This window comes from Periplaneta americana, chromosome 6, assembly GCF_040183065.1.
Source record: "Periplaneta americana isolate PAMFEO1 chromosome 6, P.americana_PAMFEO1_priV1, whole genome shotgun sequence".
Classification (NCBI taxonomy): domain Eukaryota; kingdom Metazoa; phylum Arthropoda; class Insecta; order Blattodea; family Blattidae; genus Periplaneta; species Periplaneta americana.
In genome coordinates this window covers 40876613-40890204 of record NC_091122.1, presented here as the reverse complement: position 1 = coordinate 40890204, position 13592 = coordinate 40876613, and the positions used below count along the sequence as shown (strand labels likewise).

Genomic DNA, 13592 nt, shown 5'->3' with positions numbered 1-13592 from the left:
TCAACAGAAATATTATATGGGTGGGAATTACCCTTCCCCTTGGAATGAATAATTAAAATTATTCGGGCAGAATTAAAGAACTCATTACTATAAGACAGTTACAGTACACCGTACACAGTACACCGTGTTTCATGAAGATTTGAGGGGTTACAAAACGTTACTGCAAGTAAACTATTGAACTTACATTAATGAAACCAGTCCAGAACGAACAAGAAACTCAAACACTTTGTGGTGTATGTTTTGTTAAGCCCCGAGTTCACATTCCTGCCGCTAGGCCGTTTTGTTTTGCTCAGCTGCAGCTCGTATTCCTTATTGTTATGCAATATTTGCTACGTGGGTGGAGAAATCGTTCTGCGTTATGGAATTTCACACTGCTAGGTCAGTGATTACTGTCCTATGTGCATCTAGCGAAAATTCAATTTGCAAATAATGGAAAGAAACAGGTTTTCTGTTCAAAGGAAAATCATCTGGTCGCCCATTATCCTCAGAGGAAGACAGGAATCGTGTTTTGTGCGCAGCCCATAGAAATCAACAGAAATTGTAGCTAGAGAACTAGACATGTCAAAAGAACAGTGTGGCCCCCACGATCACCGGACCTGATACCGTGTGACTTCTTTTTGTGCAATTACATTAAAGACAAGATATTCGTCCAACCGATGCTGCGTAATATCGAGACCTATTGCAGCGGTTGACACTATTGATGGTCCATGTTGATGCGAGTGTGGCAAGAATTAGACTATCGTGTGAATGTGTATCGTGTCAACTATGGTACACACATTGAACATTTGTAGGTGTAAAAAAAACAGTTTGAGTTCCTCTTCGTTCTGGACTGGTTTCATTAACGTAAGTTTAACAGTTTACTCACAATAAAGATTTTTAACCCTTCAAATCTTTATAAAACACGGTGCATAATGTTGTACCATTATTATTAACAATAACATGCTTCTACATTTCTGTCGAAAATATTATAGATATATATTGATTAATACATATAGGCCTACTGTACATTAAATACTGAAATTAAAAAAAAATGGAGTTAATAAAGCCACCTGCTCAATGAGTGCTGTATTTTAATCTCTAAACAACATTAATAAAATTAAGTGCTCGGGCGTAGAAATTGGTTATCACGATTTCACTCTAAAACTTGTTTTGAAATTAAGACTAGTATTGTCTGATTCAAAATCAACAAAAATATTTGCGGATTATCCACAAATAAGACAATTTATAAAGAAAAAGAGTTGCACTATTTCTTATTGCGTTGGGATGGCGTCGTAGAAGTACACTGTTGGCATTATAGGCTCATGCGCATTAATACATAACAGATGACAAGCGCGGAACTTTCAACATCAATTTTCAGACAATCATGGATGTTAGAGGTATATTGGAGATTATATATGTGAAATTATCACTGCATTAACACGTTGATTCATTCACATAACACACGCTTAATGAACTAAATGTAATTATGAAGAATGGAGAAGAAAGTCGTCCACTATCATCTTACATTGGATGGTTCTGGACACGTACACAAAGGCGGGCAACATTTGCAAACGAAATGATACTAAACTTGAGGAATGTTACTACAGGGGTGTAGTATTGTGTGACAGGTTTGATTAAGTGTGTATTATGTGACAGATTAGGTTAGATTATGTGTATATTATTATGTGAAAGGTTAGGTTAGGTTTGATTAGGTGTGTATTATTATGTGAGAGTTAGGTTAGGTTTGATTATGTGTGTAGTATTATTAGAGAGGTTAGATTAGATTATATTAGATTAGATTAGGTGTGCATTATGCGACAGGTTAGGTTAGGTTTGATTAGGTGTGTAGTATTATGTGAGAGGTTAGATTAGGTTTGATTAGGTGTGTAGTATTATGTGAGAGGTTAGGTTAGGTTAGGTTTGATTAGATGTGTAATATTATGTGAGAGGTTACGTTACTATGTGAGAGGTTAGGTTAGATTAGGTGTGTTTTATTTGAGGGGTTAGGTTAGGTTTGATTAGGTGTGTATTATTATGTGAGAGGTTAGGTATTATGGGAGAGGTTAGGTTAGATTAGATGTGTATTATGTGAAAGGTTAGGTTAGGTTTGATTAAGTGTGTATTATATGAGAGGTTAAGTTAGGTTTGATTAGGTGTGTATTATGTGAAAGTTTAGGTTAGGTTTGATTAGGTGTGTATTATTATGTGAGAGTTAGGTTAGGTTTGTAGTATTATGGGAGAGGTTAGATTAGATTATATTAGATTAGATTTGTTGTGTATTATGCGACAGGTAGGTTAGGTTTGATTAGGTGTGTATTAATGTAACAGGTTAGGTTGGGTTTGATTAGGTGTGTTGTTACTGGATAATCCGCAATTTTTTAGTTGATTTCTTATCAGACAGTACTAGTCTTAATTTCAAAACAAGTTTCAGTGTAAAATTGTGATAACCAATTTCTACGCCGGACCCAAATTAAGAATTCTCTTTTTCATGTCACAGTCAAGCTTCAATGAAAATCTGAAACATAACAAATAAGAGCTTCTATTTAGTTGTTCAATTCATATTGCTAAATTAAAATATTTCAACTTCAATCTATTGTATCTAATTTCTAGGATCCCAGGAATGAGTTAACCTCTGACGAACCTGAAAGAAGATGGGAGATGGAGCACAGCAAGAATAAATTTGGTTTATCGAGCGATGAAGGATATGAAAAAAAGAATGTTAAATTCGACAATAATCCTTATGACACATCTCAACCAAAGAACCTTTCATTGGATCCTCTTGTACATATATCTGGGAATTCCGATCAAAATAACAAGCCAGATATTTATTCTCTTCCAACCAAAAACTATCGTAGTAATCTAGGAAATCCCGATTTGGTTCAGAAAAATTATTTTGTAAATTATAATCCGTATTTACAACACAACAATGCTCTAGAGGTACTGCCAAACAAATATCGTCGGAGCTATTTTTCAAGTTGCAACGAAAATAAATTTTTACACGATCTTGAACAAAATCGTTCCAATGTTCTTCACCAGAATGATGCAACAAATTGCAACTACATGTTGCTTTCAAATTACATCAAGCAGAATGAAATGGAAAGTTGTAAATCCGAAAATACTTCAAATTCATTTGAGAAAAATCAGTCAACGGTACAAATATTCCCAAGTGCTAATAATGAAACTGTTTCACACGTAGACAACTTTAATTCCTCACAGATGCTTCAACAAACCCAATATAATAATCGTGAACTTCCTTCAAATACAACTGAAAGTGTTTCTCACATAAGCGTTCTAAAAGAACATCAGTCATGGCTTTACAATAACATTGGGTCAAATTTCATTGGACAAAATGAGCAAACCATTCTTGATGAAAACCGAAGAAATAATTTTGATTACAATTGTTATTCGAATGTATTTCAACGCTATCGTTTGCAAGCTTTATCAGACAGACTTCACAGGAACGAAGGAACTAGGCAAACTACAGGAATTCCTGAAGATAGAATGATGCAAGTAGCAACGCCTGAACATAATACTCAGCTTTATAAAGATCAGTGTCAAAATGAATCAGATGGTTTCATTCCGCACCACCACCACATTCAACAATTACAGAAAACAATTAAACATAATGTATTCAATCTGTCAGAAAATAATCATGAAAAGAGACAGTCGGTAAACAGTCAAAAATTGGTAGGTAATAACCAAAGAAATCAAGAAATTATATCTGAATATGAGATTCCATTAATTAGGAGTTCTTCAGTAAGTAAACAAAATACAGGCGCTGCCAAACCATCTGGAGAAAATTCTGTTACAAATTTAAGTTTTGAAAAATCTCAATTTCAGGGAGGACAAATGATGGAAATAGGTGTTTCTCACACTCCAATTAGCAAGGACCAACCGCCCCCACAAATTAATTCATACAATGTGTTATCTTCAACTAGTAAGTATAATACATCTGATGTTAAAGTTCACTGGACAGAAATGGATGAATTTGGCTCATATGACGAACCAAAATTAACAAAGATGTCTTTGAGCGAAGACATTTCAAGATATCAGCAAACTCATTCTAAAGCTCATTTCGATCAGTGTAAACCGGTTGATAGTAAGCTTCAACTTGTGGAACATTGTGCGTTCAATAGCAGCTGTAGTAATGAGGTGAAGCAAAGTGTTATCAACCAAGGTGAAGAAGTGAAAACGAATTCATCGTATGATAAATTATCTCAGAATCACGCCCACATTAGTGACTCTGCAAAATGTACCGTACCAGATACAACAGATAAATTAAACGACAGTTTTATAAACATGACGAAAGTTGAGTCTACCCAAGACCAAAGTAACACCACAAAGATGTACAAACTGCATGACGTTTGCATTGGCAAGGATGACAGGAAATTAGAATGTGAAGGCGATATTAAGGAATTCTTTACCGAAGCGAGTTCGTTTCCAGCAACATTCCAGGAACTACACATGGAAGACAAGATGATATATGCTTGCGAACCATGCGAACTGTTGTTCTATTCTAGAGAACTGTACAACAAGCATAGAAAAAAGAAACATTCCGACAAGAATCACAGCGAAGGCAAGAAAGTCAGATGGGAAATGCAACTGAAGAGCAGTGGCAACAACGTGTACATCTGCAGGTTCTGTGCAACAGTGTTCAAGGTAAGACCTCAGACAAAACATATTACTGTGAAGTACCGAAGTACATATGGAGTTTCAGTGCAGTAATTCTTCACTATATGGAAACATAGAATTACTCCAGTGAAACTCCATTATGTACGTCGGTACATCATATTAATATGATAAAGCGTAAGTGATCACTTTGTGATTCAAGACGGCGGCGCCATGTTCCGTCGGTCCCCGGTCACTTATACCTGGTAAGATTTATCTTGTCTCAGTAGCAATAAAACCAAGTCCCTTCAAATGAGAGTGGAGATTATAGGAGAGTTGTAAATTTTCAGTATTCCTTTCAAAACCTTGTTATTGTACAGGCTACAGGAACTCAATTTCTTGAAAGACAAGCTCAGTGACGGTACTACACAGTACGAAGAGAGATATTTTGTAATTTTATTTTGCGCTACAGAATGTATCAACTGGTCCCTTCCGCCACTGGATGGATGGACGGCATCGCTCCATTCTCCCATCGCCATAACAATACAGACGAAGTAAGATATATCTCCTTTCTCTCTCTTTTCACACTGAGACAAGATACATCACACAGACTCTAGTCACTCGTAATGAGTGGACAATGTCTCTACTGTCACACATACTGTGACACTGTACACGAAGGTAGACCAACAAAGGGGAACACAGCAGGTAGAACTTAAAAGTGAGTGGGATTCAATCCGGCATCGGAACTTGAATCCGGTGTGGCTTAGTGGGTAAAGCGCCAGCACGTAAAGCTAGAAACCCGGGTTCGAGTCCCGATGTCGGAGAGAATTTTTCTCCGTTCCACCGATTCTTCACCATCAGACAAAACAGATCAGTACCTCTTATTTATACCGTTCCTTTTTTTTTATAATGATGTATACTAACATGCAGATGATACGATTTTATACTACTGACTTTAATAACGTTGTTTCGGATGGAAGTTAATGATGAAAAGTAGTACTAGGCCTATAGAAATAAGTGTCACGAGATGGCACAATTTTCTTTATGATATGGCTTACGCGCAGCAACAATTCAGTTTCTTCAGCATGTTCTATATGATACAATATTATCGTTTATAGTTATTTTCTTTAACTATTATTCAAAAGACATTTACTTACTTACAAATGGCTTTTAAGGAGCCCTCACATAAGTCCGCCATAGATTGGTCCCTATCCTGAGCAAGATAAAACCAGTCTCTACCATCATATCCAACCTCCCGCAAATAAATTTTTATATTATCCTCCCATCTACGTCTCGGCCTCCCCAAAGGTCTTTTTCCCTCCGGCCTCCCAACTAACACTCTATATGCATTTCTGGATTCGCCCATACGTGCTACATGCCCTGCCCATCTCAAATGTCTGGATTTAATATTCCTAATTATGTCAGGTGAAGAATACAATGCGTGCAGTTCTGTGTTGTGTAACTTTCTCCATTCTCCTGTAACTTCATCCCTCTTAGCCTCAAATATTTTCCTAAGCACCTTATTTTCGAACATCCTTAAGCCTCGTTCACACTTTTCAAGTAACTTGAATTCAAGTCATTTGATTCGACGAACTTGAAAAATGTGAACTATGTTTGAAGTTGACTTGAAGTCAAGTAGCAGCTTGAATTCAAGTTAAGTGAAGTTGAATCCTTTTCTACTTTTTACTTGACTTGAAAGGACACTTGAAACAACTTGAAGAGTGTGAACGTCACTTGATAACTTGAAGTCAAGAGAAAACCGCGGGAATTTAAATTAACAACTGTTTTAAACGCGTTAAATTAACAGCTGATTGTTTTCCTGTTGTACTAGGAAAGTAAAAAAAAATTGGAAAAAATAGTAAGTCGAATAATGACCAAATATTTGAGTTTCTGGAGTTGTATAAAACTCACGAAGACCTATGGATTATAGAAACTGCAAAGTATTGTGACAAATGCAAAGGAAGCTGCCAAGGTAGAGTTCACTAAGGAACTGAACAGCAGAGATTTTAACGTGGACACAGATAAGGTACGAAAGTCGATTGAAAACCATTAAACTGTAGGTAGAGAAGAAGTGAGGAAGATCGGAGGGATTAAGAAGAGTTTTGCTTGAAGGGATATTTATCGACCGAGACTGGAATGATCCAATGTGGCTGAGAGTTTTTGAGAATAGCTTCAAGAAAATCATTTTCAATTTTGGTGAATTAGTCAAACTTATTTTATTAAATTTACATTAAGAATTTATTAAATCTTTGCTTGAAGATTTCACTTATTCTATTTGTAATTGTCAATAGTAATGTATTTCTCTTACTAATCAAATTCCTAACTCATATTAAGCAAGACTACTTTCATTTCTTCAATATCTTTATCATTTCCCTAGCATGGAGACTTGTTGCTACAGAAATTCCTATTTGCACAAATTCCATCGATTCCTATTAATCTATCAATTTAAGAAAAATTCGTTCCGGCACCGGGAATCGAACCCGGGATCTCTCGGCTGTGCGCCCTGAGCGCTCTTTCTATCTGAGCCATACCGGGACACGATCCACGGTGCCGGCCGGACTCCTCTCATTGTATTGCATTATTAAAAGCAAGACCTCATTAATTCATTATATGTACCATCGACTCCATTTTATCCTGTTTGAAAGCAAAATAACTTAAATATGTCTGAACTGCAACTTGAATTCAGGTTACTTGAAATCACGACTTGAATTCAAGCTACTTGAAAAGTGTGAACGACACTTTCACTTCTGTTTCTCTCTCAAAGTGAGAGTCCAGTTGATTAAAGGTAAGCGTTCACTACATTGTATCGCACTCCTCGTACGAATCGCACGCAACGTATATATATATATATATAAGAAACGACTTGATTACTGTAATGGGAACGCCTCAAATTATATAATTCTTCGCAATTTTCTACATGCGAAATAAGTTTTTCGTCTGCCATTTTGGCGCGACACCGAACATGGCGCAACATAATACTAACAGTTCAGCAATTAAAATTGATTTATTAAAGAAGGCCATGATCGCATTCATCGAAAAAGTTGCTCATCCGAGGTAAGTGAACGGATTTGCCGAGAGCCGATGAGTGCGATACAATGTAATGAACGAGGTTACATAACAATTACAGCAAAGATAGTCTTTTCCCGATCCGTGCGATTCGTCCGTGCGTGCGATACGATGTAGTGAACGCGGTTACATAGCAATTATTACAGCAAAGATAGTCTTTTTCCGATCCGTGCGATTCGTCCGATGCGTGCGATACGATGTAGTGAACGAGGTTACATAGCAATTATTACAGCAAAGATAGTCTTTTTCCGATCCGTGCGATACGATGTAGTGAACGCAGTTACATAACAATTACAGCAAAGATTGTCTTTTTCCGATCCGTGCGATTCGTACGATGCGTGCGATACGATGTAGTGAACGCGGTTACATAACAATTATTACAGCAAAGATAGTCTTTTTCCAATCCGTGCGATTCGTCTGATGCGTGCGATACGATGTAGTGAACGCGGTTACATAACAATTATTACAGCAAAGATAGTCTTTTTCCGATCCGTGCGATTCGTACGATGCGTGCGATACCATGTAGTGAACGCGGTTACATAACAATTATTACAGCAAAGATAGTCTTTTTCCAATCCGAGCGATTCGTCCGATGCGTGCGATACGATGTAGTGAACGCGGTTACATAGCAATTATTACAGCAAAGATAGTCTTTTTCCGATCCGTGCGATTCGTCCGATGCGTGCGATACGATGTAGTGAACGAGGTTACATAGCAATTATTACAGCAAAGATAGTCTTTTTCCGATCCGTGCGATACGATGTAGTGAACGCAGTTACATAACAATTACAGCAAAGATTGTCTTTTTCCGATCCGTGCGATTCGTACGATGCGTGCGATACCATGTAGTGAACGCGGTTACATAACAATTATTACAGCAAAGATAGTCTTTTTCCAATCCGAGCGATTCGTCCGATGCGTGCGATACGATGTAGTGAACGCGGTTACATAACAATTATTACAGCAAAGATAGTCTTTTTCCGATCCGTGCGATTCGTCCGATGCGTGCGATACGATGTAGTGAACGCGGTTACATAACAATTATTACAGCAAAGATAGTCTTTTTCCAATCCGAGCGATTCGTCCGATGCGTGCGATACGATGTAGTGAACGCGGTTACATAACAATTATTACAGCAAAGATAGTCTTTTTCCGATCCGTGCGATGCGTGCGATACGATGTAGTGAACGCGGTTACATAACAATTATTACAGCAAAGATAGTCTTTTCCCGATCCGTGCGATTCGTCCGATGCGTGCGATACGATGTAGTGAACGCGGTTACATAACAGTTACAGCAAAGATTGTCTTTTTCGATCCGTGCGATACGATGTAGTGAACGCAGTTACATAACAATTACAACAAAGATTGTCTTTTTCCGATCCGTGCGATTCGTCCGATGCGTGCGATACGATGTAGTGAACGCGGTTACATAACAATTATTAAAGCAAAGATATTCTCTTTCCGATCCGTGCGATTCGTCCGATGCGTGCGATACGATGTAGTGAACGCGATTACATAGCAATTACAGGAAAGATTGTCTTTTTCCGATCCGTGCGATACGATGTAGTGAACGCCGTTACATAACAATTACAGCAAAGATTGTCTTTTTCGATCCGTGCGATACGATGTAGTGAACGCCGTTACATAACAATTACAGCAAAGATTGTATTTTTCCGATCCGTGCGATACGATGTAGTGAACGCGGTTACATAACAATTACAGCAAAGATTGTCTTTTTCGATCCGTGCGATACGATGTAGTGAACGCAGTTACATAACAATTACAGCAAAGATTGACTTTTTCGATCCGTGCGATACGATGTAGTGAACGCCGTTACATAACAATTACAGCAAAGATTGTATTTTTCCGATCCGTGCGATACGATGTAGTGAACGCGGTTACATAACAATTACAGCAAAGATGGTCTTTTTCGATCCGTGCGATACGATGTAGTGAACGCAGTTACATAACAATTACAGCAAAGATTGTCTTTTTCCGATCCGTGCGATACGATGTAGTGAACGCCGTTACATAACAATTACAGCAAAGATTGTATTTTTCCGATCCGTGCGATACGATGTAGTGAACGCGGTTACATAACAATTACAGCAAAGATTGTCTTTTTCGATCCGTGCGATACGATGTAGTGAACGCGGTTACATAACAATTACAGCAAAGATTGTCTTTTTCCGATCCGTGCGATACGATGTAGTGAACGCGGTTACATAACAATTACAGCAAAGATTGTCTTTTTCCGATCCGTGCGATACGATGTAGTGAACGCGGTTACATAACAATTACAGCAAAGATTGTCTTTTTCCGATCCGTGCGATACGATGTAGTGAACGCGGTTACATAACAATTACAGCAAAGATTGTCTTTTTCCGATCCGTGCGATTCATCCGATGTGTGCGATACGATGTAGTGAACGCGGTTACATAACAATTACAGCAAAGATTGTATTTTTCCGATCCGTGCGATACTATGTAGTGAACGCGGTTACATAACAATTACAGCAAAGATTGTCTTTTTCGATCCGTGCGATACGATGTAGTGAACGCAGTTACATAACAATTACAGCAAAGATTGTCTTTTTCCGATCCGTGCGATTCGTCCGATGCGTGCGATACGATGTAGTGAACGCGGTTACATAATTATTACAGCAAAGATATTCTCTTTCCGATCCGTGCGATTCGTCCGATGCAGGCGATATGATGTAGTGAACGCGGTTACATAACAATTACAGCAAAGATTGTCTTTTTCCGATCCGTGCGATTCGTCCGATGCCTGCGATACGATATAGTGAACGCTTACCTTAATAGTTCATGAAAATAAACTGTAAACAGTAATGTCATTCGTAACGTGATACAGGAACTGAATTGTTTCGAGGAGCGTAAAGAGTGCAAAATACGCGTCACATTCATGACTATTTTACTGTTGCAGGCGAAGAAATTTCTGCAAAAGCACATTAAGTCCAAGCATAGCGACCAGACTCTGACGAAGAAGGAGGCGAGGGTCAAGAAATTCGTGTGTGGCGTCTGCGACCGACGCTTCGTGTTCGCGCACCTCCTGCAGGATCACGTGAACTCTCACACGGGGGCTACGCCTTATGCGTGCGTCGTGTGCGGAAGTCGCTACTCCATGCGTAGCGAGCTCATGTGCCATGCCAAGACGCACCGACAGACCGGCAACCCACCTCCGTAAATAGCTTTTATGTAAAGTAGAAACAGGCGAGGGACATCATACAGTAAATGCTTCCTGTATGAGATGTGTGACGTTACATTTATTGGAGCATCGTTTCAAAACGTATTAAGTCCAAAAGTGGACGAAATTAAATTTGTTACTTTCTATTTATTTATCTTTCATGTTTTGAAGTCTGATGGTTCCAAGTCGTCATATTTGTAAACTGTGAAACAAGTACTTCAAAATGGTTTTGTGTAGTGTTTTGAAAACTTGTCCGGTTTACGAGTAAATCAGTTTTTCGTCAGTCGTGTAAACAAATTGTAAGTTGGACATAATACGATTTGAAACCATGCTCCTCCATAATTTAACTTATATCATTCTTCTTAATGTTTAAAATCTCATTAAAATATGTTTCACTCAGAAATTGTTTCCTTAAATACCACCCATATATTAATGTTATATTCAATTTACGATTCATTAATGTTATAATAAGAAATGTTATGTAATTCTTCTTGCATTTTTCCTGTGATCGAAGTGTTTATGTATTTATTTCACTGTAGAATTTTAACGTGGAACGTTTAAGTGGGCACCTATTCGGGAAAAAAGTCCGTTAGGTTCCATTTTTGTAATAATCGACGTGAACCTTCCCCCTTAGCGGCAGGGCGCCGATGCAACCCACAGCAATAAATTGAATATTATCGTATAATATATTATATTCAAGAGCTTGAGCAGAGAAGGCTTCATTTCATTTTTTTCTTGTACTGGTTCCGATATTCATTGAAAGTTGAAGTTCTTTATTTTATGATTATGCTAACAAGTAAGATGATTCTTACAAAGCAGTAACCTATAATTGTTTGAAATCACACATCAAGACCACTTAAACGTTCCACGAAATTATACGGATTCTACCTATCCCCTGCCATCTTCTTTAATAAAGATATATGCAAAAAACAAATATAACTTACTTACTGGCTTTTAAGGAACCTGGATGTTCATTGGTCCCTACCCTGAGCAAGATTAATCCATTCTCTATCATCATATCCCACCTCCCTCAAATCCATTTTAATATTATCTTCACATCTACGTCTCGGCCTCCCTAAAGGTCTTTTTCCCTCCGGCCTCCCAACTAACACTCTATATGGATTTCTGGATTCGCCCATACGTGCTACATGCCCTGCCCATCTCAAACGTCTGGATTTAATGTTCCTAATTATGCCAGGTGAAGAATACAATGCGTGCAGTTCTGCGTTGTTTAACTTTCTCCATTCTCCTGTAACTTCATCCCTCTTAACCCCAAATATTTTCCTAAGCACCTTATTCTCAAACACCCTTAACCTATGTTCCTCTCTCAAAGTGAGAGTCAAAGTTTCACAACCATAAAGAATAACTGATAATATAACTGTTTTATAAATTAAGTAACAAATTAAATTTATTAACAATAATTAAAAAACAAATATAAAGCTTCAAAATTTCTTGATGACTAATATGAAATTTTGTGTGTAGTAAAGGCGAGAAATATGAACAGCTAAAGTAATTCTTTCAACGACCATAATATTTCCATTAAAAAAAAATTAAAACTGCATGCATCACCCATCCAGAAAATGTTCCCATGCGATAAACTCAACGTTCCTGCTTGTCAAGTAACATATAATTTTAGTAAAAATGTGACAACATGGTAAATTTTCTGTATATAATTCCTGGTATTCGACTTTGCGTCATTACTGTAGAATTTTTGTTATCCTAACCTTGCCCTCCATACATTGGTCATATAGGCGAGTCGTAATTATGTACTATAAAGTATTGCAGAGTATTCTATACATCAAAACAAACTTATTTTGTCATATAAACATATAGCTGATACTGCATTTTCATTAAGATATGGCAATATTGCGTTATTTCAAAGCTAGTCTACCATTACCATGGTAGACTAGCTAAATTACCCATGGCTAAAATCGGAACTAACATTCGGTGTTGTTTTGTAGTTAAAAAGAGATGTATTCATAGTTGGCCATGTCTTGTAGTTATGGTGATGTTTTGTTGATTCATGATGTTCAATACTGTAACTGAGATTAGTATTACTTTTATGCTCGACCATGCCGAAATGTAGTAACTATACACCTGGTAGCAGACCTTTAATGCATGTCATTAAAATACACCTACTCATTAAAGGTCAGGTCTTTCAGCCAATGACGACTCAGGTTACAACTGTTCAGCCAATAACAGGTCAGCTTTCTACCGTTATAAAACCGCAAGTATCGATTATTCTCGGATATGCAATCGAAAGAGAATTAGCGAAAAGTCACGGAGGCTGGAAATCCAATACTGTCGCAGAAGGTTATGTTCTGTTACTATAATAATTAGTGTTAATTGTAAATAATATTCAAATAAATTCAATTTGTCATCTCGTTTTTCAATGTCTAATTTAATTTCAATGTTATCTCTGTAGGTTCTTATGGCCTAGCAAGGTCAATGTGGACATCTGTTCCTCGGAAAAAATCAATACTTTCGCGTCTGCGCACATCTCACAACATACGGGACATTGCTCAAAAATTAATAATATCAAGTTAGAAATATGGTCGAGCATAAAAAGTCGTATGAAACTCGTCTATAATGGTAATTAAGAAGCTCGTATGAAAATTATGAAACTCGCTTGCGCTCGTTTCATAAATATCCATACTCACTTCTTAATTACCTTCATTATAGGCTCGTTGCATAATGTACTATTACTTTACTGAATTGCGTAACATAACAGTTG

General features: G+C 37.5%; 2 protein-coding genes across 2 annotated transcripts in view; one reads left to right on the top strand and one right to left on the bottom strand.

Moving 5' to 3' along the window:
• LOC138701265 (uncharacterized) overlaps window positions 1–11768 on the top strand; it is a 28178-nt gene extending 16410 nt beyond the window's left edge. The window contains exons 3-4 of the mRNA XM_069827983.1: window positions 2590–4638; window positions 10598–11768. Of these exons, the coding sequence (XP_069684084.1) occupies window positions 2590–4638; window positions 10598–10858 (2310 nt within the window). The 3' untranslated portion in view covers window positions 10859–11768. The remainder of the gene's footprint in view (window positions 1–2589; window positions 4639–10597) is intronic.
• The window catches only part of LOC138701267 (solute carrier family 35 member G1), a 241617-nt gene that overhangs the window by 100316 nt on the left and 127709 nt on the right, over window positions 1–13592 (bottom strand). The window lies entirely within an intron of this gene.